Consider the following 21,355-nt stretch of genomic DNA (forward strand, 5'->3'; position numbering starts at 1 on the left):
GTTTAAATGTATTTATTCCCATTTACACTAGTTGAAAATTATGGAAAAGTCATGTGAACAAGCACATTTGTCCATTATACATCGTTCTTAGTGAGATTTTTGCATTTCTCATTGTGCTAGTTTCATGTGGAAAAGTTAGCACCAGAACTTGCTGAACTTACCTCCCTAATTAGAAAGGGAAATGCATTTGAAAACAATGTCAATGTTTTAAATAAGCTGATTGACCTAAATCAGTAGGCACGCTGTTAGGATAGGGTAGAGCTACTAATGACAATTCTCAGCAGGCTCAATGATAGTCATTAGGCAAATTTTTGAAGTTAGCTTTTTCTATAGGAAATATAGATACTAAGAAGTATCAGAGATCCTGTAAAATACTTTTGCAGGCTATATAATTCAATAGAAATTAGTTTCAGTAATTAAATTCTCTTTCAGTTTCTCATGCAGCTTTGCTTGATGTTAGATAATTTAATATTTTCAGTAATATATTACCCATAATTAAAAATATATTTGTGAACATAACAACAGTTCCTATTATGTTTTCAGAAACAGAAATCAATTCGGTGGTTTGGTTGAATGTGGGTTTTAACCAACTCCAACTTAAGAGTACTTAGGTTTCATCGTGAGAACTCAAGTAAGAAAAAAAACAGTAAATATTAATTAATGGAGTATCTTTCTTCTCCTGAGTATTATCAATTTCTTAGTGCAAAAGCGTATCACTAGGAACATTGAGAGAAACTTGAGAATTTTTCCTCGCAGAGATAAATAGGCAGCTGTGAGATGCTTTCTTCCAAAAGGTAATGCCTTTTTAAACAACAGCAGTCAACAATTGTTGACCCTCTAGATTCCTTTTGAGCACAAATTTTTTTGGAGGGAAAATAAAAACATCTAAAAATGTATGGCCCACTTAAAAAAATACTGACAGCTGTAGAGAAAAAAATTCTTAGGTTGCTGACACTGTTAATTTAATTGCTTCTTGGGGTAATGAAAGAGCAGTAGACTAGGAGTCTGAGCATTTAAGGTCTCTTTTCAGTAATCATACCTTACTCCTCTCTCTCTCTTCTCTTTTTCCCAAACCACACATAACAATGTATTAATGTTTTAAAAATTGAATTTCCTATGCCCTCTTTATTTAGGGACATGTATGTCCCTAATGGGAGATGTTTTCTTTGGACTGATGCTTGAATTGGTGGGTGCTTGGTATTGCTGATAGAGATCAGTGTAAATGAGCAAATGTAAAATTTACAGTTCAGTGGAACTGCCTCCCATGTAATAGTATTTTTAGGTCAAGGTCTCTCCACCTTCTTCTATGCATGTTTAGGTCAGTATTTCACTGTCTCTCATATCACTCCTTTCCTCCTCATGATCACTGATACCACTCTCATCCAACTCAAACTAAACTATTAGAATCCTCTTTTTACGGACTTCCTTTCTTTTAGTTTTGTTCCCCTATTCCAATCCATCTTCCATTGGACAACCAAGTGAATTTTCCCTAAATATTGTTTTAACTGTTCATTCATTGAAAACATGTTTGTGCTTTTCTAATTACCCCAGAATAAAACATATACTCCCCTGTCCACAAACTACACAATTCTCTTAACATTTAATCCTGAATTGTATCCTCATAAAGCAATACATAGAGAAAAAAAGAAATAAAATTTCCTTTCAATATGTGAATACTATGGATCCTAATAAGGTAGCCATGCATCTTTTCTTTATGCCTGTTTCCTTAACATGGGTAACTGAATATTTGAACTTGCTACTAATATTAAGCCTCTATATTGTAACTAATTCTGAATTATAGGTAGAGAAATTATCAGATTCTTTCATATCATAAAATATTACTGTTGCTGCAAATTTTATATGTCATACTACTGTTAGGCAGATAATTTTGGGTATCTGTCTCTGAGTTTTGAATTTTCTCAGTAATGAGTTTCTCAAAAGAATGGATAGGTGTTGCTCTTATCCTGTCTTCAGTTGCCAGAACTGAATTTTTGATGACAACTGAACATTTTCTCTGCCAGGCTCCGTGTTCGTTACACCTTCAAAGGACTCCTGTTTCCTACTGCTTTGACCCTAGCCCTTGTTTCATTACTTTTCATCCTTCCATGATTTGTCTCAACTCCAGTTTCCATTACTTGAGTCACAGAGGCATTTTCACTGCCTCCAAATGTTGTCGTTTTCATTCTAGTTCTATTATCCCTATCTACGTTCTACCTATAATGTGAAGCATCTCATAAACCACCGCCTTTCAGATATTAGTCTCTTTGTTCTGGTATCCTCTAGAACTTATTTTTTTGTCACTCAATTTTGCATTTAATCATGATCAGTTTCATGTGTTTAGTTTTTTTTTCTCGATCATATTACATACACTGTGAGATACTTATTGCCTATTAAGAGATATAGGAAAAGTCAAAGTGTATTTTTCCCTCTCCATATACCAATCTTCACTTCTGAGATCAGATATGTGGGATTTTTTTTCCTCCTCACACACCAAGCAGTTCTTCAGCAGACACCAGCTGAGTGATCCTCCAATTTACTTCTGAAACTACCTAAGGATAATGTCAGATCCCACAGGTTGAAGGCTCAGTCCTACAAGATGGCCCACCCACTACAGATGTCAGTTGCAAACTGTAGCTTGTGAACTGTGCTTCTGACTGGCTATAAATCAGGGTGCCTACAACCCCCCTCCTGGAGTTGGATTAATTTGCTAGAGTGACTGTCAGAACCCACAGATACATTTTACTTACATTTACTCATTTATTATAAAGGATATTACAAAGGATACAGATGAACATCCATAGGGTGAGGTGTGGTAGAAGTGGCGCAGAACTTCACACTATTCTCCAGGAACCTATGTGTTCAGCTATTCTCTACATGTTTAGCTATTTTAGAAGCTCTCAGAACCCTGGGGGGGTTTTTTGTTTGTTTTTTGTTTTGGGTTTTTATGGAGCTGTCAATCTGTAGACATGATTGATTACATCATTGGCCCTCAGTGATCAGCTCTGCCTTCAGCTCCTCTCCCTTCCCTAGATTTTGGGGTTGGGGTTGAAAGTTCCATCCTATCTTGGTCTTTCTGGTGATTAGCCCCATCCTGAAGCCATCTGGGGACCCCCAGTCACCAATTATCTTATTAGCATGCAAAAAAACTTTTTATCGCTACCAAGATTCCAAGGATTTCAGTAGCTGTATGTCGGGAAATGGGACAAAGACAAAATATATATATTTCATAATGCCACTTTGTCATTTTATAAACCTACGATGCCTTGCACAGAAGGAAAAAATATAATTGTACCCAGTAGATGTGTAATTCCTTAATTGCTGGATAAACCTCAATGTAACAATAACACTCTAGGGAAGTCTTGGTCACCACCCTTATCTGTCATGGTTCTATATTAACTTCAATGGGTTATTTGAATCACATCAGCAGTTTGAAATTTCATTATGTAAGTACTTTCTTTTCCAGTCGTAGCAAGAGCCAGCATACTCCTGCTTGCATTTAAAACCATATTTTATAACAAAATCCGGTAATTATCTCATGAAAAATTTGTAGTTGTTATTTTTAAAGTATCATTTATATTAGTTCACCCCAATTTAGAAACAAAATCACGTGAGTGATTTTTGAAAAATTTTATAAAATAAGCTAAAGCAATTTGTCACTGTTAATTTGATACAGTGGCTGCTTAATTTTCAAATGCTTATACTGCTTCTGAGTAAAGATTAGATAAGTGTGGGAGAGAAGAGGAAGTATTTATGTACATGGCAGGAGTTTAAGATTTTGTTTAAGACTGTTTGCCTATTTGTCTGACAACACAAATAGTTTTCTGTTGATTCCACTAGTTATTCCCTTATGAGGAGGATTTTTAAGGCTGGAGACCAACCCAGAAGTCCTGGTTCAGTCTGAGCATATTCGGTGTGTAGCTGATGTCTCCTCCATAATCACATGCCGTGACATGGAAATCAAAGTGCCAGACAAAGCCTCCTGATCTCTTTGATGTTATTTCTATGTGAAAATTAGAAGTATTAATTTGTCTTCTTTGATATCAGGAAAGGGTGAATGTCTGTCATTAATTAGTCCATGTCACCAAAGAGAATATTGCAATAAAAAAGGAAATATTTCTCAAGATGATTGATGAAGTCAGTTCAGTGTTTAATGACCAGAATGACCTCACTAAATATGAAAATAATATTATAACCACATGCTCTTTTATCATCATAACTCTTTTTAACATGTGCCACATGACATGGTGAGTAGCATGCTTTTTTTCCCATCCATAAAACAGAGGAAAAAAAATCTAATTTTTTCTATTTTATTGAAATTTCTAGTAAATTTTAAGTATCTAGAAATATTTCAGATTTCAGAAGAATTAAATGAGATATAACAAATATTGTTTATAAATGGAGTATATAATCTTTTTTTTTTTTTTTTTTTTGAGACAGGGTCTCATTCACACTCAGGGTAGAGTGCAGTGGTACGATCTTGGCTCACTGCAACCTCTGCCTCCTGGGCTCAGATGATCCTCCCACCTCAGCCTCCTAAGTAGTAGCTGGGACTACAGGCATGCACCACCACACCAGGCTAATTTTTCTATTTTAGTAGAGACAGGTTTTCCCCGTGTTGCCCAGACTGGTCTTGAACTCCTGGATTCAAGCTATCCTTCCCCACTTGGCCTCCCAAAGTGCTGGGATTACAGGCATGGGCCACCATGCCAAACCTTAAATAGGGTATATAATCTAAATGGAATAGGCAAGCGTGAGGATTGTGGTGATCAAATTTCGTTTGCAAATGTCTAGATAGTACATATACATAGATGTATTTTAAATACTATAGTACTTTATTTTGTCATACTTTGCTATATAGTGGAATACTAATAATAATAGCAAATTTACATCGTGACTACTACATGCCAGGCATTCTTTTAAGTGTTTTATGTATATTAACCTAGCTAGTCCGTAATAACGTTATGAGGGTAGGTACCATTATTATCCCATTAAGGTATAGACAGACACCATGGAGCCTGCAATGTCTGCATTTGAATCCCAACTCCACCTTTAAGTGACTGGGCAAATTATTTAACCATTTTGAGCCATAGTTTCTTTATCTGTAAAATGGCAGTAACACTTCATAGTGTTATTGTGGAAAATAAATGATGGGTCTAGAGTTAGATACCTGGCACATAATAGGCTGATGGAAGGAAGGCACCACCCTCCTATTTCAGTGAACTGACTACTAGAAAGAGATTTAGTTCCTAATTTTACATAATGTACTTTATTTACAGTATCTGTGAGATCTTTGAAGGCATAAAGTGTCTGAAACAGTCGGTACTCAGTAAATGTTTGTTGGCTGGAAAAAGGAAAACACAGAAATTTGGCCAAGTACTCTAAAATATACCAGTGGTGCTAACTATTGCTAATTGTGGCTTAGATAATTAAATGATTTGCATTATCTAATTAATTTGTTGGTGGTAATTAAATAACCTTGAAGAAGAAGTCCTTAGGCATTTTCTCTGAGAAATTTCCTACCAGAAGCTTAAGAGCAACAAATCAGACCCAGTTGACAGGAAATATGCCTCCTGAGCTTGCATATAGCATTGGCAGTTTCCAAGAGAGTTGGGTGAGATTTTTTCTTCCCTAGTCTTTGTAGGCAGTGAGATGGCTCTTTTCATGGCTGCTTAAACTTTTGCTAGTCTTACCACTAATAGTGGATTAAGATACCCAATTCTTAAAGTAGTGTTGGTTTTCATTTTATATTTATATTTAATTCTTCTAAATTATTGATAGGAAAAACATGTATTTTGATTTTGTTATAATTAAAAAATAAAAAGCAAATTAATACCTTGCCACCTAACAGAGTGCTGTGTTCACATAGCTTTGGCTAGCAAAAATCGAGTTGTTCTGGATGATGGTGGTGTTGGTTGCTCGAGGTGGTGATGATGATGGTGGTGATACAAGACTGAAAATCTCAAGGAAAGATGGATTACTTCTCTCCAAAATTCAACTCCAGACTTTTCTTCTTCTTCTTTTTTTTTTTTTTTTTTTTTTTTTTGATACAGAATCTTGCTCTGTCACTCAGGCTGGAGTGCAGTCTGGCTCACTCCAACCTCTGCCTCCCAGGTTCAAGCTATTCTCTTGCCTCAGTCTCCCAAATAGCTGGGACTACAGGCGCGTGCCACCACACCCAGCTAATTTTTTGTATTTTTAGTAGAGACAGGGTTTCACTGTATTAGCCAGGATGCTCTCCATCTTCTGACCTTGTGATCCACCTGCCTCGGCTTCTCAAAGTGCTGGGATTACAGGCATGAGCCACCAAGGCCAGCTGAACTCCAGACTTCTAAATCCAACATTAGTACTATTTTTTTTTTCCTATCAGAACAGGATTTTACATTGTAAATAAAGAGATGTAGATTCAGTTTGTTAGTTGGCAAATGATGTTACTTTATTGATGGAGTTGAACTGTGGTTCTTCAATTCCCTGTTCTTGTGCCATTGAAACTACTTCATTAAAATGAGTTTTTTCTAGGAATTAAAAAATTAACAGTTGAAATAACTAAAGTGAGATCTATTATACTATTATTTAACCTGATTAAGTAAAGGCTAATTCATTTTGGCCATTTTTATTCAACTGTTACTTAATGGAAATCTAATTTGGCTTCTCTGTATCTGTTCATGTTCTTTCTAAGTATCTTATCATCAGCAGGAATATTCTTTCTAAGGGAATGGTAAATTTCTCACCTCCTGTGGGATGATGTCATCCCGTCTGTGTATTGCACGCAGACTTATTTCATGATACTGAGCAGCACCCTATGTCCAGACTGTATTTGCTCAATGATCTCTTAGCTCTCTGCATCCTGGTTTGGGTAACTAACTTATTTTTACTTTGATATCTGAACTATAGAGCCTACCAGTGGGATTTTTGCTGGGAGAGATGCCAGGCCATTTCTGGCAGACTATATTGAAGGCACCAAGTTGGGACAAAAATTCTGAGAGTTGCTTGAATCTTTGCAGCAATTCCATGTTGATAGCTAGACATGAGAAGCATTTTATTTTAGGAAGATGGGATTGAGTAAATGTGTGTTTCAATAAATTCCAAAGAGAAAGGACTATTCATTCTCCACCCCCCACCCGATTCCCTGAAAATTATCTGCAACATCCCTACAGCATGTGTAGTCCTTCAGAATTTCAGAATTGATGGACTCCAGATGGAATCACAATTTGAACTTACTGGCCATATTCAGTCTGCCCTTGACCTCACACATTTCTCTAGCCCTATGCTCACCAACAAGAATCCATGGAATAATGAGGCTATCAACCAAGTTCATGGACCGGAAAAAATCCTTTAAACATTAACTTCAAAGACTAGATCATAATTTGAAGAACACAATGTAAACAGGAAAAAAGGGGAGGGGTCAATTGTAAGCTGCTAGTAATTAGGCACTGATTAGCTTCCTTCAGTTGTGTAGCTGCTGCCGCCCAGCAGTACCATCTGTATCTCTTTCACATGTATAGGGATTCACCAAGCTAATGTTTTCTCAGTGAAACTAAACCATGATTTGCAGACTAACTTACAGGAAAGATACATCATAAAGAGATCCACATCTAACTGGCTAACTGAATTTCCCAATTTTATTTATAGTAAAAACCAAATTAAATGGAAAGCAGACAGCATACCTGTTAGGTTCATCCATGTTTCCCTACAAGTTAGCACAGTACCTGGCACATAATAATTGTGCAAAAAACAGATGTTATTGAATGAATGTATTTATTTCTGTTAATAGTCATGAAATCTGTTTCAAACATGGAAATTATTTTTGTTTACCTTATTGAGTGGCAGATATTTACATTAGGAGTTACTTAATATCTCTTTGATGGTGCCTTCTATGAAGATTAATTCTTATTGTGTAGTAATATAGATGTAAAACATGTAATTGATCAAAACAAATGTATCAACATCCCAGAATTATCTCAGAGAATTGTCAATTTTTTGTGATAAACTCCTGATTTAGTGTTTCATTTTCAAAAGTCTTTTTCCTGCCATAGAAGTGTAATGAAAGAGAAAGTTTCAATAAGTGATATTTTTTGTTAAGTTGAAGTCCTGTGTGTGGATACACGGACATGAGTCAAATGACCAGTGTAGCAGGATCTTGGGAGGGACTGGCAGACATTACAATTCAGAGCCAGATTGTAGTTTAGGAAACTGCATTACATCAAAAGTCTTAAGTGTCTTTTATATACAAGCCACTACATGCTATGCAAGGGATGTTAAATGCTATAGAATATAATAGAATGTGGAATAATATGAGTACATGGTTTCTGACCTTAACATATTTATGATCAAATAAACAAAAAGAGAAAGATCAGTTCGAACAAAGCAGACAGCATAGTCAGGAAAATCTGTGGCTCCAAACCTACATTAATTGTCTGGAAAGAGCCAAAAGCTCTATCTAGAGACTTTTGCCTGGGAACAGGTTTATAGGGAAGTGTCAAATTAGTGGCGTAAACTGGAGGTCAGCTGGTGGAAGCAAGCCACAAGGGGCTTCATGGTAACCAGTAGAAACACAGAAATATAACATCGGGATCAAATTCATTTAACTTTCAAAGACAGTTTACTTCCCTTGTTTTCATTACCATTGGTTTCTTTCCTGCCATATCCGTGACGGGAGTCATTCATAAAGGAAGGCAATAAAGGTGTGGTGGTAAGAAACCTACAAATCTGCTAACATAGGAAGCTTCTAACGTCAAGATAAATTGGAATTTTCCTACATACATATATTTTTATTTCCAGAACCACCCAAAGTCACTGTGATGCCCAGGAATCAGTCTTTCACAGGAGGGTCTGAGGTCTCCATCATGTGTTCTGCAACAGGTTATCCCAAACCAAAGATCGCCTGGACCGTTAATGATATGTTTATCGTGGGTTCACACAGGTACTGGGTTTGTATCATGTTCTTTGTTTTTATTGAGTGAGAAAAATTGATGAGACTTCTAGACCAAACTAATATGACCAAATCCTTAATAGTAAGGGAGGTTTGACCAAAATAGATAGCTTTACGTTTTCTAAACAGGCTATGAATGTCAAAATAATATAAATGATGACTTTATAACGTTTGAGGTTATTAAGTCTTGAATTCAATAGCTGGGACCAAGTGCTTCCCAATACTTTGAGTTGCAAACACAGCACCAAGACAGTTAATTTACCTTGAGTAATTAAAATGAGGATAATAAACTTTCCGTGAGGTAGAATAACATAGTTTTAACAAATCGATTAAAGACATCGTCCTGGATTTAATAGAAGAGAGAGGCCAAGAACAGACCAGTAGCTCTAATTAAAATGTGTGCAGACATTGTAATTACTTTCACTTTTGCCAGATGACAGTAGGAAATATTTTATTCTCCTGGATGCTTTTTAAAGGCATTGAATCCCCTCATGCTCCTAGAGTATAATAAACACGTGGAATAGAAACAACAAAGTATCCAGCCCTGGGGCTTCCAATTCTGGGTTTGGCAGTGATGAGGTCATAGGTATGATCCGGCAAGTTGAGCCAGATTCTATTCCTAGATCATCACTGACTCTGTGTCCTATGTGACATTACATCTCTAAGGTGTTCATTTTGAAGAACTGTTTAGTATAGCAATTCACCACGTGGAGCAAGATTGCCTGGGTACAAATTCCAGTTCTTCCATTTACTAACTTTGACTTTGGGTGAGTTATATTACCTCTTTGTTCACCTGTAAAACAGAGATATTAGTAGTATGTAACTCATTAGGGTGTTAGGAAAATTTTAAATGTAAATGAATGTAAAGTTTTTAGAGCAGTAGCTGGCATGTAGCCAATACTGGATCCATGATATTATTATTATTATTGCATTTCTGCTTGTAAAATAATGATGATAAGCATTTCTGCAACCAAAAATGTAACTCTAAAACATTTGAAAATATTTTAAAGGAAAACACTATATTATCTTGATATTACTGTTATGGTATTTTCAATTTTATATTCTTTTTGTTTTTTATTCATAGGTATAGGATGACCTCAGATGGTACCTTATTTATCAAAAATGCAGCTCCCAAAGATGCAGGGATCTATGGTTGCCTGGCAAGTAATTCAGCTGGAACAGATAAACAGAATTCTACTCTCAGATACATTGGCAAGTATAATCAGTTTAAAAGACAATTAAAATAGGATGAATATCACATCAAGCAATGCAAAAATATCTTTTTGAAAATTAATATTAATAATAAGGTATACATATTATAATGTATTATTCATTTTACACACTGATTAAAGCAAATATTGTAACTAATTTAAGTTAAAAGTTCATAGAGTGAAAAGCTTCATTAGTTAACAGAAATCAAGGAAATTTCCAGGTTATGGAGTAATCTGTTCATCTGTTCTCTGCAATATTTTACTTTCAAATTAATAAATTCTATATCCTTTCTAGCTTAACTTACATTTTATAATTTCTACTTATATTCAAAACTGTATATAATTTTTACTTTTTATCTTCAATTTCCCCCTTCAAACTTAAACATTTATTAAAAGTGTACTTCATGAAAATTATTCTATGGAATATTTCTATTTAATTTTGTCTTTCTTGGTCAAATAAAGGATAAAGGTATCATATACTCAGATCCAGGTTATATTGTATATCATCAATGGCTAGCAATCCACCCTTTCATTCATTCTTATTCAACCTCATTCATAGTAAGATAATGAAACTGTCAGTAGAGAAGAAGGGATTCAAAAGAGATAATAAAGATAGAAAATTGTACTTGAAGGTATAGGTGAGGGCGAGAACAAAAATGTCATGAGCATTGAACTGAGAGCCTGGAAAGAAGTGGTCTCATTTATAGAAATGAAGAAGGGACATGGTGAATACCTTTAGAAGGGAAAGTGGGCTCAGATTTGGAGAAAATTCAATTAAAAATGTTCACAGAATACCCAGGTATAGAGGGAAAAACAGTTGGGAATGCAGAACAAGTGACTGAAACAGAATTCTGCATTCCATTGTGAAAACAAATTTTGGTTCATTCACATAGAAGCCATATATTAAACACATTTATTTTAACTTACTAAGCACCTTTAGAGATGCGGTATGCAAAATGCTGTGCTGGAGACTGTGGAGTGTAAAACTTAAAAAACGTTATGTCATGTAGCGTTTACTTTTCAAGAATTTACATAATGGGGGTGGATACACATGGGACTATAACAAGGCAGACAGACAAGTACTACAGTTGGAGGTTGGCAGAGGGGAAGATTAATTCAGACAGGAATTAGCAAAGATTTCTCAAAGGAGACAGGATTTAGGCTCAGTCTGGAGGAATGAGTGGAATTTGAAGAGTTGTGGCAAAAAGCATTTTGCAAAGAGGAAATAGCTTTAGGAAAGGCAAAGAAGATAGGAGAGTAAAAGCCTGTTGTGTTTAGGGCTATCAGCGAAGCTCTATACCTTGTGATAAGTGAGCAAGTGTAACAGAGGGTAAGGTTAAAAAAAAAGCTATGCAACCATTTATGATTTTTGAAAGAGATTCTATGGAATTTTGAAAGCAGTGGCAATCATCTGTGAGAATTTAACTTAGCTTTGTTTAAAAATACCTCAGCTGAAGCTAGGAAGTCCTAAAATACCTCGTCAAGAGAAAATGTGTGAGTAAACTGAACCCTTGGGCAAGCCGGTGAAGCAAACAGAGTGAAGGACAGAAATTTAGAGAATGTCTATATTTAGCATCACAGGGAACAGAAGGGGTCAAAATCAGGAGACTCTACTTTTTATAAATGCAAATTTTAGGCTTGGATTGCAAATAACTCCCTGTAGTTCAACATGAATATCCTTAAAATGACGTAGAAAATGTTAACAAATTCATCTGCAGTTGTATTATCCTCAAGTCTTAATTTAGCTGTCAGTCTTACCATTGCCTCTCTTTTGACTGTATTTTCTTAGAATTACTCCTCTTTCTGTTCTTTTAGTATTGTTTCTATAAGATGTATTCTGATTTCTACGATTTTTCTTTCCTTATATAACTTTTTCATAAAGAACTTTCAATTAGTTTTCTAAATTTTTTGGACTTTTTTAATCATAATTTTTTTTAGTCATTTTGTTTCCTGGTATCCTTTTTTTGACCTTGATAAGTGATATTTTTATCACATACATCTATGTGCATGTGCATGGTAAGTTTCTTTCTGTTTGTAAATGTTGAAATGGCCAGAAGCACATAAATTCTGATAGATTTTTATTTAGTAAACTAAATAAATTTGGTTCATTTAGTAAACTAAACAAAATCCATGTGGTCTTGTGCTAAATGTTGACTATTTGCGTGTTTGTTTTTTGCAGAAGCCCCTAAGTTGAGGGTAGTTCAGAGTGAGCTCTTGGTTGCCCTTGGGGATATAACCGTTATGGAATGCAAAACTTCTGGTATTCCTCCACCTCAAGTTAAATGGTTCAAAGGTACATTTCTTCAGTATGTTTGTGTCTGGTTCACTTAGTTTTCTTTTCTTTTTTTAAAAAATGATTTGTTAAAAATTTATTTTGGTGTGTGACTTAGCAGCCCCATAAAATGTGTTTATGATCTCACTGGAGACAATAGTTCAAAATTCTTAACTCTGAATTTCAGGATTTGACATCTGGTATGGATTACAGGACTGTGAAAATCAAAGCAGGAAAAGTTCGCGTTGCTAATCCAGCTGAACGTTCTCTTTGTTAGTTTAGGATTGTTTCCTGAAGAAAATTATCCAAGAATACTCTGTTAACGTCTAAAATAGCTCCACTGATTTTAGTTCAGTTTTTTTAGAGATGATGGCTCTCACTATTAAAAAGTTTTCTAGATTCACAAGGATACTTCCTACAAAGTGTTCAAATAAAGATACACATTGAAGCTTGCAGATAGTTGAAAGACAAATGTATTTATTGGTCAGCTTCATCATACATGGTAAATGCTTATCTCAACTATAGAAATTATCTTTCTGTATTTGTAACATAAAGGTTATACCTCTGTGATTCCATAATAAAATAACAGTTAGATGCCACTTGACCTTGGTGAGAATACACTTGGATCCTGGCTCAGGCTCAGATGCTGACAATAGATATCTATGTAAAAAGCCCTGCTTTTGCTTCTGTTTCAGTTCTTCCAATTACGGGAAAAAGAAAAAAAAATTGCAGACACTCTAACCAAGAGGTTGCTAGGATTATTGAGATGCTGTTTGCAAAATACTTTTTAATCATCAGATGAAAAGTGTTAAATAGTACAAAGCACTATTGTTATGATTCTGTTTGTTAAATTACAAACATTTCCATAGCAACAGGTTGATGTCATAAGCACAAAATTAGGAATTCACCTCAAGTTCAAACTCTTTGGGAACATGAGGTGAAAAAGAAAGGCTTTGTGTAGAAAATAAATAGTTTTAAATAATATAAATCAAAAGCAAGGTGGAAACTAGGAAGTAATGCCATTTTCCTGGTTTCCCATGCTGAAAGATTTTTAGCCTTCATGTTTTCTCTGATAAGAAAGCTTTTCGAATTTGCTCCTTAATCAGGTTTATGTAAGTTAATATAAACTAATTTTACTTTCTTAAAATACTTAAATCTTTGAATTGCCACAGAAATAAGTATCAGTTTCAAATTCACATTATAATTAAATATATCAAGAAAATATAGAGACATATTTCTTCATTTTAAATGTCACTTAATAGTTTATCATGAAAATAAAAACTTTAAAAAGTAATAGAAATGCCAACTTCTCTATATGTGTATATAGCAGAGTCTCACAAAAAGTATTTTATTCTCCCAAACTGGGACTGTACTGCTGAATCAATTAGTCTTCATGCCAGTCCCAAACCCCAAATAGCTTGAAAACTAAAGGAGGAGATAGGCAACTACGTGCCCACCACATGAGGGATTCTAGAATTCACTCTGTTTCTTCTCTCCAGATATTACCATAGCTCAGTGGGTTCAATAACATGTCATTCTGCTGTCCAAGTTATGAACCAACAGAAATATATTATGGGCATTAGATATATTGTCAGATGTGTTCCCTAGGTTCATCAATAATGGGCAGAGCTGCCCTGACCTCCAGGATCAGTTCTACTAACATACCCTCCCAGTCACAGGCAGACAATTTATGCATAAGCAGAGTAGAGTTAGGACCACCAACAGCCAATCTAGAGGACAAACTCCTGGGCATGCAAACTGGCCTCAAAATGGAGGGGTTTAGGAGCAGGTGGGCTTTCTAGTCCCATCTCTACTGAGGACAAGACACCAGGAAGGTTAGGAAAATGCTACCTTATAGAAACCACAGGGGTGAAGAGGAAGAATTCCTGCCTTCACTATAAGGATATCTTTTTCTTCATATCTTCCTTGAGACGATTCTGATTGAATAAAGTAGGTGTTTGAAAGAAAAAAAAATGAAAAAGCTGTATTCCATTCAGACCATCAGAGAAAAGGAATTCCATAAGCACAAATGCTCTCTGAAATTTTACATCTTTTATTTTTAGAAATGAACAGCATAAAGTGGGTTCAGAGAAGACTCAAAAACATTATTAAAATCTTATGAAAAGAGTATGTATGGTAAAATATTAAAGAAATTTGATTAATTCATTTAGATCTGTTCTTAAAATGTGGTTTGGAGACTCTGGGGGTTCCCACAATTCTTTCAGGGGATCCAAGAGATCAAAACTATTTTCATAATAATTCTAAGATGTTGTCTTTTTCATTCTTACTGTCTCACAAGCGAGTAATGGAGTTTCTGGAGGCTGTGTGATGAGTGGTGTCTAGTAGAGTGAATGCAGAAGCAAATATGAGCATTCAGCTGTCTCGTATTACACTACATTAGACATTATAGAGATTTGCAAAAATGTGAAACAGTGCCACTCTTCTCACTAAATTTCTCATGTTTGGAAAACACAGTTTTAAAATATAATATGTTCATTATACTAAAATGTCATGCATCTATTAAAAAATAAGTGAATGCATGTGTTTTTAAATTTCTCAGTTTTAGTTCTAAAATTATATATATATATATATAAAACAAATAAATATAATCCACATTAAAATTCACCAGGGTCCCCATTAATTTTTAAGAGTACACTTAAGAAGTATTTAAACAAATATTTTTGATAATTACTTACCATCAGTTATTTGAAAGAATCTTTTGCCAGAGTTAATGATCGCTCTGTTAGTCTTTATATCCACAGAGGCCAGGGTTCAATTTAAATTGTAGCAAAAAGAGAACTCTCCTCAATGGTAATGATCGTAAACCCTAGAATATATTGTCAGTAAAGTTTTACTACATATAACATTGTTCTAGTCTTATCTAATGTTAAAAGTAAATGATCGCTATTTTACTTGCATCTGAAGTTCTGCATTTCTTTTATAGCTTCTCAATAATTTGATGAGCAGCTTTTCAGTAGAAATCAAGAAAGGAGAATCTATCAAAATGTGATTAAAACACAAACTTAATTGAACTAGTGTTTTCCAATTTATATTTTGTTTTGTGACCGCTATTCTTGAAACATTTTTATTTTGATAGAAAGCTACTAGCAAAAAGGTCTTCATTTTATCCTGTTAATGTCCTCTGATATTTACAGAAGAAATATAAGGGGAAAGTAAATTCCAAAAATCTAAATGCATTTTAGTCCAAACATTTTAATCCTTGACGAACAGCGAGGTCACATTTCATCCTTTCTTGGTGTGAGGAAAGTCTATGTCAACATCATCTGCTTTTATTTATAAAAATTCTCAGAGACACATCGACACAGCTTTAGTTACTGCTCTCATTTTCACATGATATGTAGTAGCAAGCTTAAAAGAATGATTGGGGTTTTAAATATTGGAATGCTGAAAAATACTTTGTTTTAGACACTGACGGTTGCTGATGTAATTTTTGTTCAAATGTGGAGCTCTTGTGACCTCCTTGCCTTTGAAAATTATATAAACAGAAAGAGAGTTGTCCATTTGCTGTCCTGAGTCTGTTGGTTGTTGCTGTTTGCAGTGTCCTAGAGAATTTTAGTACTAGTTCCTGAGTTGTCTTTGCTTCTTAGAAGCTAAGAGAGTTACTTCCATGGTCCTCAGGCCAAGGTCAGATGGCTGCTGTATGACATTTTAGACAATACCTTCTTTTCAGACTTGACATCTGGGAATACTATGAAACTTTAAGAGCAATGGCCCTCAAAGCTCCTGGAAGCTTTTAAGATCCTGACATGTTTGATGTCAGGATCTTAAAAGCTTCCAGGAGCTTTACAAAACAAACAAAAAAGATGTGGACACTGAGCTGGCGTTAAACTTCCAGTACTGTGTACTTTTTTATAATACTGGTCATCCTGATTAATTCTATTCTTTGGTAAGGAGATGCCCTGGAGGAGGAAGAGGGGAAGTATAAGGAAAAGCCTAACCTAAATCACAGCTTGGTTGAAGCATCTTCTGCCTTCAAATAAAAGTGATTCTCGGGAAATTTGGGGCACTGGTCATTAACTTAAATAAAATTCCTCTGGTCTCTCAAACATCTGAGTAATCAAATGCATCTTGCCACAAAAATGGTAGAAACTTCCTTTCAACCTTCATTTCCCCACTTTCTTCTTACCTAACAAAGCCTTTTAGGTGACTGCCAGGCTTTCCTGGTTCTCCAGTGTAGCTTCAAAGAGCTCCTTCTTTTTTATTTAGTTACACATACAGATATAAATAGGAAAAATTTGTACACAGTTTATTACAGGTCTGGATTTTAGATTGTAGAAAGTATCTGTGCTGCCAAACACTTGTGTTTAAAACCTTTGCAATCAACTTTATTTGGAAGTTTTAAAATTAAACCAATAGCCGAGTAAACAATTTTAATACATTAGTGTTTAATGTTCTCCCTTTTGTTTTGACTTAGGAGATCTTGAGTTGAGGCCCTCAACATTCCTCATTATTGACCCTCTGCTGGGACTTTTGAAGATTCAAGAAACACAGGATCTGGATGCTGGTGATTATACCTGTGTAGCCATCAATGAGGCTGGAAGAGCGACTGGCAAGATAACTCTGGATGTTGGCTGTAAGCCTCCAGATCTTATAGGCCAATTTGGCTTGAAATTGATGTGCTGTTTTTCATGTTTAATAACCTTGAAATGATTTAGTAGAATTATTCGTCAGAAGGACAAAATTAGAGGGTGCGTTTCATATAAATATAATGATGTTAGTTAGCATTTACTAGGTGCTTTCTGTGTACCATTCACTGTGTGAAAAACTTTTATATGGGAAGATCCTAAAATTATCTCCTTTGCATAGATGAGGAAACTAAGGCTTATAGAGGCTAAGCAACTTGATCAAGGTTACAGAGCTAAGGAGGTGCAGAACCTGGATGTTTGAACTCAAGTTGTCTGACTTCAGAGACTATAAGCTTCACCAGTATATCACTGATTGCCATTTCCCTACCAAGAGTCATCCATTCTGCCACCAAATTTCTAAGTATCAACATCTAGAGGCCAGAAATTATACTTTGGCCCTAGACCACAGTTTGAAGATGTTGTTGATGACAGTAAAGGTAGCAGATTGTGCTTTTACTTAAAAAAAATTCAATAGCAATTACTCCTCAGTGTGCAAAATAAAGCACTAACTACAAATAAATGTCAATCACCAAATGAAGATACAGTGCGAGCATGACAACTGTCTGTAGGTTACTCAAGAGGTTTGGTCCTCCCTTCTTTTTTGTCTATCTCATGTCTCTTTTAAAAAATAAATCTCTACACAATGTGGTCAAACATAAAACAGAGTTCACTTTGTATGAAACAGAACCTGGCAGTTTAATTTTAAGATAATTTAACATTTGTGTCACTTAGAACTTATAAAATATGACATTTCATTCAATTGTCCTATATTTTTACTGGTGTATGACAGTATTCATCCCAGATTTTTTTAAAGTGAAAGTTAGAACTGTAAATAAAATGCTTTTTATTGTTTTTTAGAATGTAGTAACACCAAACATTTTAGTTCTACTGTTTTAAATTTTTTAATGAAAATTATGTCCAGCTAAACTTGATATTTTGTTTCACGTAAGCTAAATCTTTGCTTTCTGGGATCTTTCGTGATGCCCTTGCCCCTGAGCTGTCTGGTGAGCTCTCTGCGTTCTTGGTGACTATGCCCTGGGAGAGATTCAACAAAGCTGGAGATGACCACAAAGACCCACTATAGAATCTGTCTAGGATGCTGTAAGATGTGTTTGAACCATGACTAAACTCTGTGGTTATTAAGAGAAATGCCTTGAACGTAAGATTGGAACCTCTGGGTGGAGGGTAGCTCTGAATCTACCAGCAAGCAGGATGTAAAACACAGTAATGCTTTTAGAAATTTAAGGCCCAAATGAAGAGGGTCACTATATAGAGAATTCTTGTTTACAAGAAACACACTGAGTACAACATTTTAATTCTCCACATTTTCTAGTTCTCCTTCTACCTCCTTCCTGCACAGATATTTTATATTTACCCAACATTCTTTTAGACTTGTCTAGCTCTAGAGGAAGAAAGTGTCCCAGTAATTTTTCCCAGCAAAAAGGTAATTGCACCCTCAGTCCCCTCAAAGGTTGTAGAAACCGTAAGGATCTTTTGCACATGCTTCTTTGCTTACTTGCTGCCTTCTTGATAATCTCTTTTAGCTTCTGGAATTTCCAGGTTCCTTCTTCTGTCCAGTGATATGACATATAAGGGTTCAGGCTATCTGTGCTGGGGTGACTTGCATTGGATTAGGAGACATCCTAACAAATGTTTTGTATTTATGCTTTATTTCTTGAACAGAAGTTAACTTTGTTTTATCTTCACTTATACTCAAGATCTTCATTCTCTGTGACCCTTTCTAAAACAATGGCTTTTTCAACATTTATTCCAGTAATTGTCTTGACAGAACCGTCAACATAAGCCAAATTATTTATTATAACCTTGACCGTTGTTAACGATTGCCAAATAACTTAGTATTAAAGTCAGCACCATTCATGTTTCTGTTATGTATTAACTATTTCCATATTCGCTGTTAGATTCTTCTCATTGTAGCTTACAAAGGTTGAATAGACCTTGTCTGTTCACGTCACACTATTGTTACATATTCTAGCAGATGTAAGACGTAAATGCCAAGAACCATGCAAATCACAGTCGTAGCGATAATTATAGTTATCACTATTAGATTTAAAGGTAAACACACATCAAATCACAACTTTCCCCAGAACTTAGATAGTGGTTAAATAAATGGTGGACTCTGACAGAGAATGGGTTTTCTGCCTGACTCTATTCATCTATAAAATAATGATATAAATGGTACCTACCTCATTGGTTGGTTGTAAAGATAAAACAAGATATCATCACATACACCCAGCATATCAGCTGTTACTGCTGTTCCTTTAAAGCTGTTTAATGAAATATGTAAATGAATATTAACTTCACAAATTAACTGATCATTTTGATTCTTTGAACCTTGAAAAATAATATGGAAATGCCTATATAATAGCAGCTTAGTATTTAAGATTAAGCCTTGGGATTTTAATGTGAAAGCCACTGTTTCAGCTTAACTTTTTTTAGAAAGGGCTTGAGACAAGTTAAGTACTAAGCTTAGTAGTGCATAAAATTGTTCATTTGAGTTGCAAAACTATTGGGCATAAATTTAAGTAGCTTATGACTTAGGAAAGAAAGCATGCTTTTGTCCATATCATTTAGCTATTTGAACTTTCAGATTGTTTTTGTGGGCATATTACTTCGTATCAACAACACTAGACCAAAAATAACGAAAAGGCTATTCTATGTGATTTTTGAGTTCTAGCTTCTTGTAGTGAGTGTCCTTTTTCCTATTATTATCATGGTTTTAAATTATGGACATTTCAGGTCAACAGGGAAAGTTACCAATGCTTTTTGTCCTTTGAAAAAAGGGATAGTAAATTGTGAGGTCATTTGGAAGGAAAAAGGATTGGCTACATCAAACAAAAAGTTGGCTTGGCAGTGATTTTATTTGCAGCATTCCATACCACACAGGGTTTGAGCCTTAGACTGTGGTTTCATGCTTTGTGGTTTGGTGGAACCAAAACAATGTGTCCAGTCATTTTAAGAAATAAAATCTCTGCAATAGTCACCACATGGAGCATATATATTTAATTGTCTCTAAGGGAACTAGAATAGTTTTATGAAATTATTTTTGAAGCAAGGTGGTCAACCTGTTTGTGATTTTTATATTTACAGAATAATGTGTGTACACAGCCATACCTACATGTAAGTTACAGCAAAGTTATACTGTGGCATTAACCCTGTGCAGATCTCAAGATGCTTGCAAACAAATACTTAGGATCTCAGGATCAAACGTCATCCTAACAGACTCTATGAAGAAGCCTACATTGAAATTAACCTTAGATACAGTAAACTCTAGTTGAGATTTAATAAGTTAACTCTACAATATGTTTATTGAGAGTTTATATTTGAGTGATTATTATATGCTACATGATGAATAAAGATCATCTCTTTTAACAACATGAGATAGGAAATGTTATTATTCCTTTTTTGTTCATGGAGATATTTTAACTAAGGGAGGTAAAATAATTTTCCTGAACTTAGAGACGAAACAATAGTAGAGTTGCCATTTGAGGCCAGTTAGTGTGCTCTTCACCTCTCTAAGCAAACAGCTTCCTCTGTAGAAGCACCGTGCACCATACTACACTCACTGCTATTTTTCTTCCCCATAGTTTCATTAATGTATTTACCACCTACCCACTGTAATTCACTTGGAGCTCATGTTGGCCACATTCAGGAGTAGGAAGTATTTAAAAAGCTTCTTGGCTGTGTTAGGAGTTGCTTCATTTTTGAGGTTTGCTTGTCATTGATGCTGCCTTGGCTGCTTACCTAGTGCCTGGTATTCTCATTTGCCTTGTTTTGTGATACCAGCACATATATTCTTTGGCCTTGTGCTTGTCTTGTGCATGATGCTGTTCTCAAAGCTGCTTTACAACAGGTGACTTCTCTTGTCTTAATTGAGTTTTGTTGGTATAGGTTGAGATTTGCTTATCCTTTTTTATTCAAGTTTGTTCTTGGCTTTCTTAGTTCTGAAAATTGAAATTTGTCTTCATTTTCACCAATGCCTATGTTGTAATGTGTCAGTAAACTGAATTTGCTTCCAAGTACTTCGTTGATTCCAGGCTTTTGCATATCTTTGTGCTGTTCTGGAATTTATTTTCTGTCCATCACCGCATTTACCTGCCCATGCTCTGATCCTAACATATCCTGAAACTTCTAAACTTAACTTCTATTTTTCAGGACAGCCACCTGCTTTAGAATAAATGACTTCCATTTATCCAGAGAAAAGTACCTATGTCTTAGAGACTTAGTGTATTAATGTCCGTTATCACACTGCTGTAAAGAAACATCAAAGTCTGGGTAA

General features: G+C 35.2%; 1 protein-coding gene across 3 annotated transcripts in view; it reads left to right on the forward strand.

Annotated features, from left to right (window-relative positions):
* HMCN1 (hemicentin 1) overlaps positions 1-21,355 on the forward strand; it is a 443,485-nt gene that overhangs the window by 214,996 nt on the left and 207,134 nt on the right. For all 3 annotated transcript variants that reach the window (XM_012444401.2, XM_064370607.1, XM_064370606.1), the window contains exons 12-15: positions 8,779-8,920; positions 10,014-10,141; positions 12,320-12,433; positions 16,848-17,006. In XM_012444401.2, coding sequence (XP_012299824.2) covers positions 8,779-8,920; positions 10,014-10,141; positions 12,320-12,433; positions 16,848-17,006 — 543 coding nt within the window. The remainder of the gene's footprint in view (positions 1-8,778; positions 8,921-10,013; positions 10,142-12,319; positions 12,434-16,847; positions 17,007-21,355) is intronic.

The sequence above is a fragment of the Aotus nancymaae genome, unplaced genomic scaffold, assembly GCF_030222135.1.
Source record: "Aotus nancymaae isolate 86718 unplaced genomic scaffold, 86718_ANA_hifiasm-v0.15.2.pri h1tg000108l, whole genome shotgun sequence".
NCBI lineage: Eukaryota > Metazoa > Chordata > Mammalia > Primates > Aotidae > Aotus > Aotus nancymaae.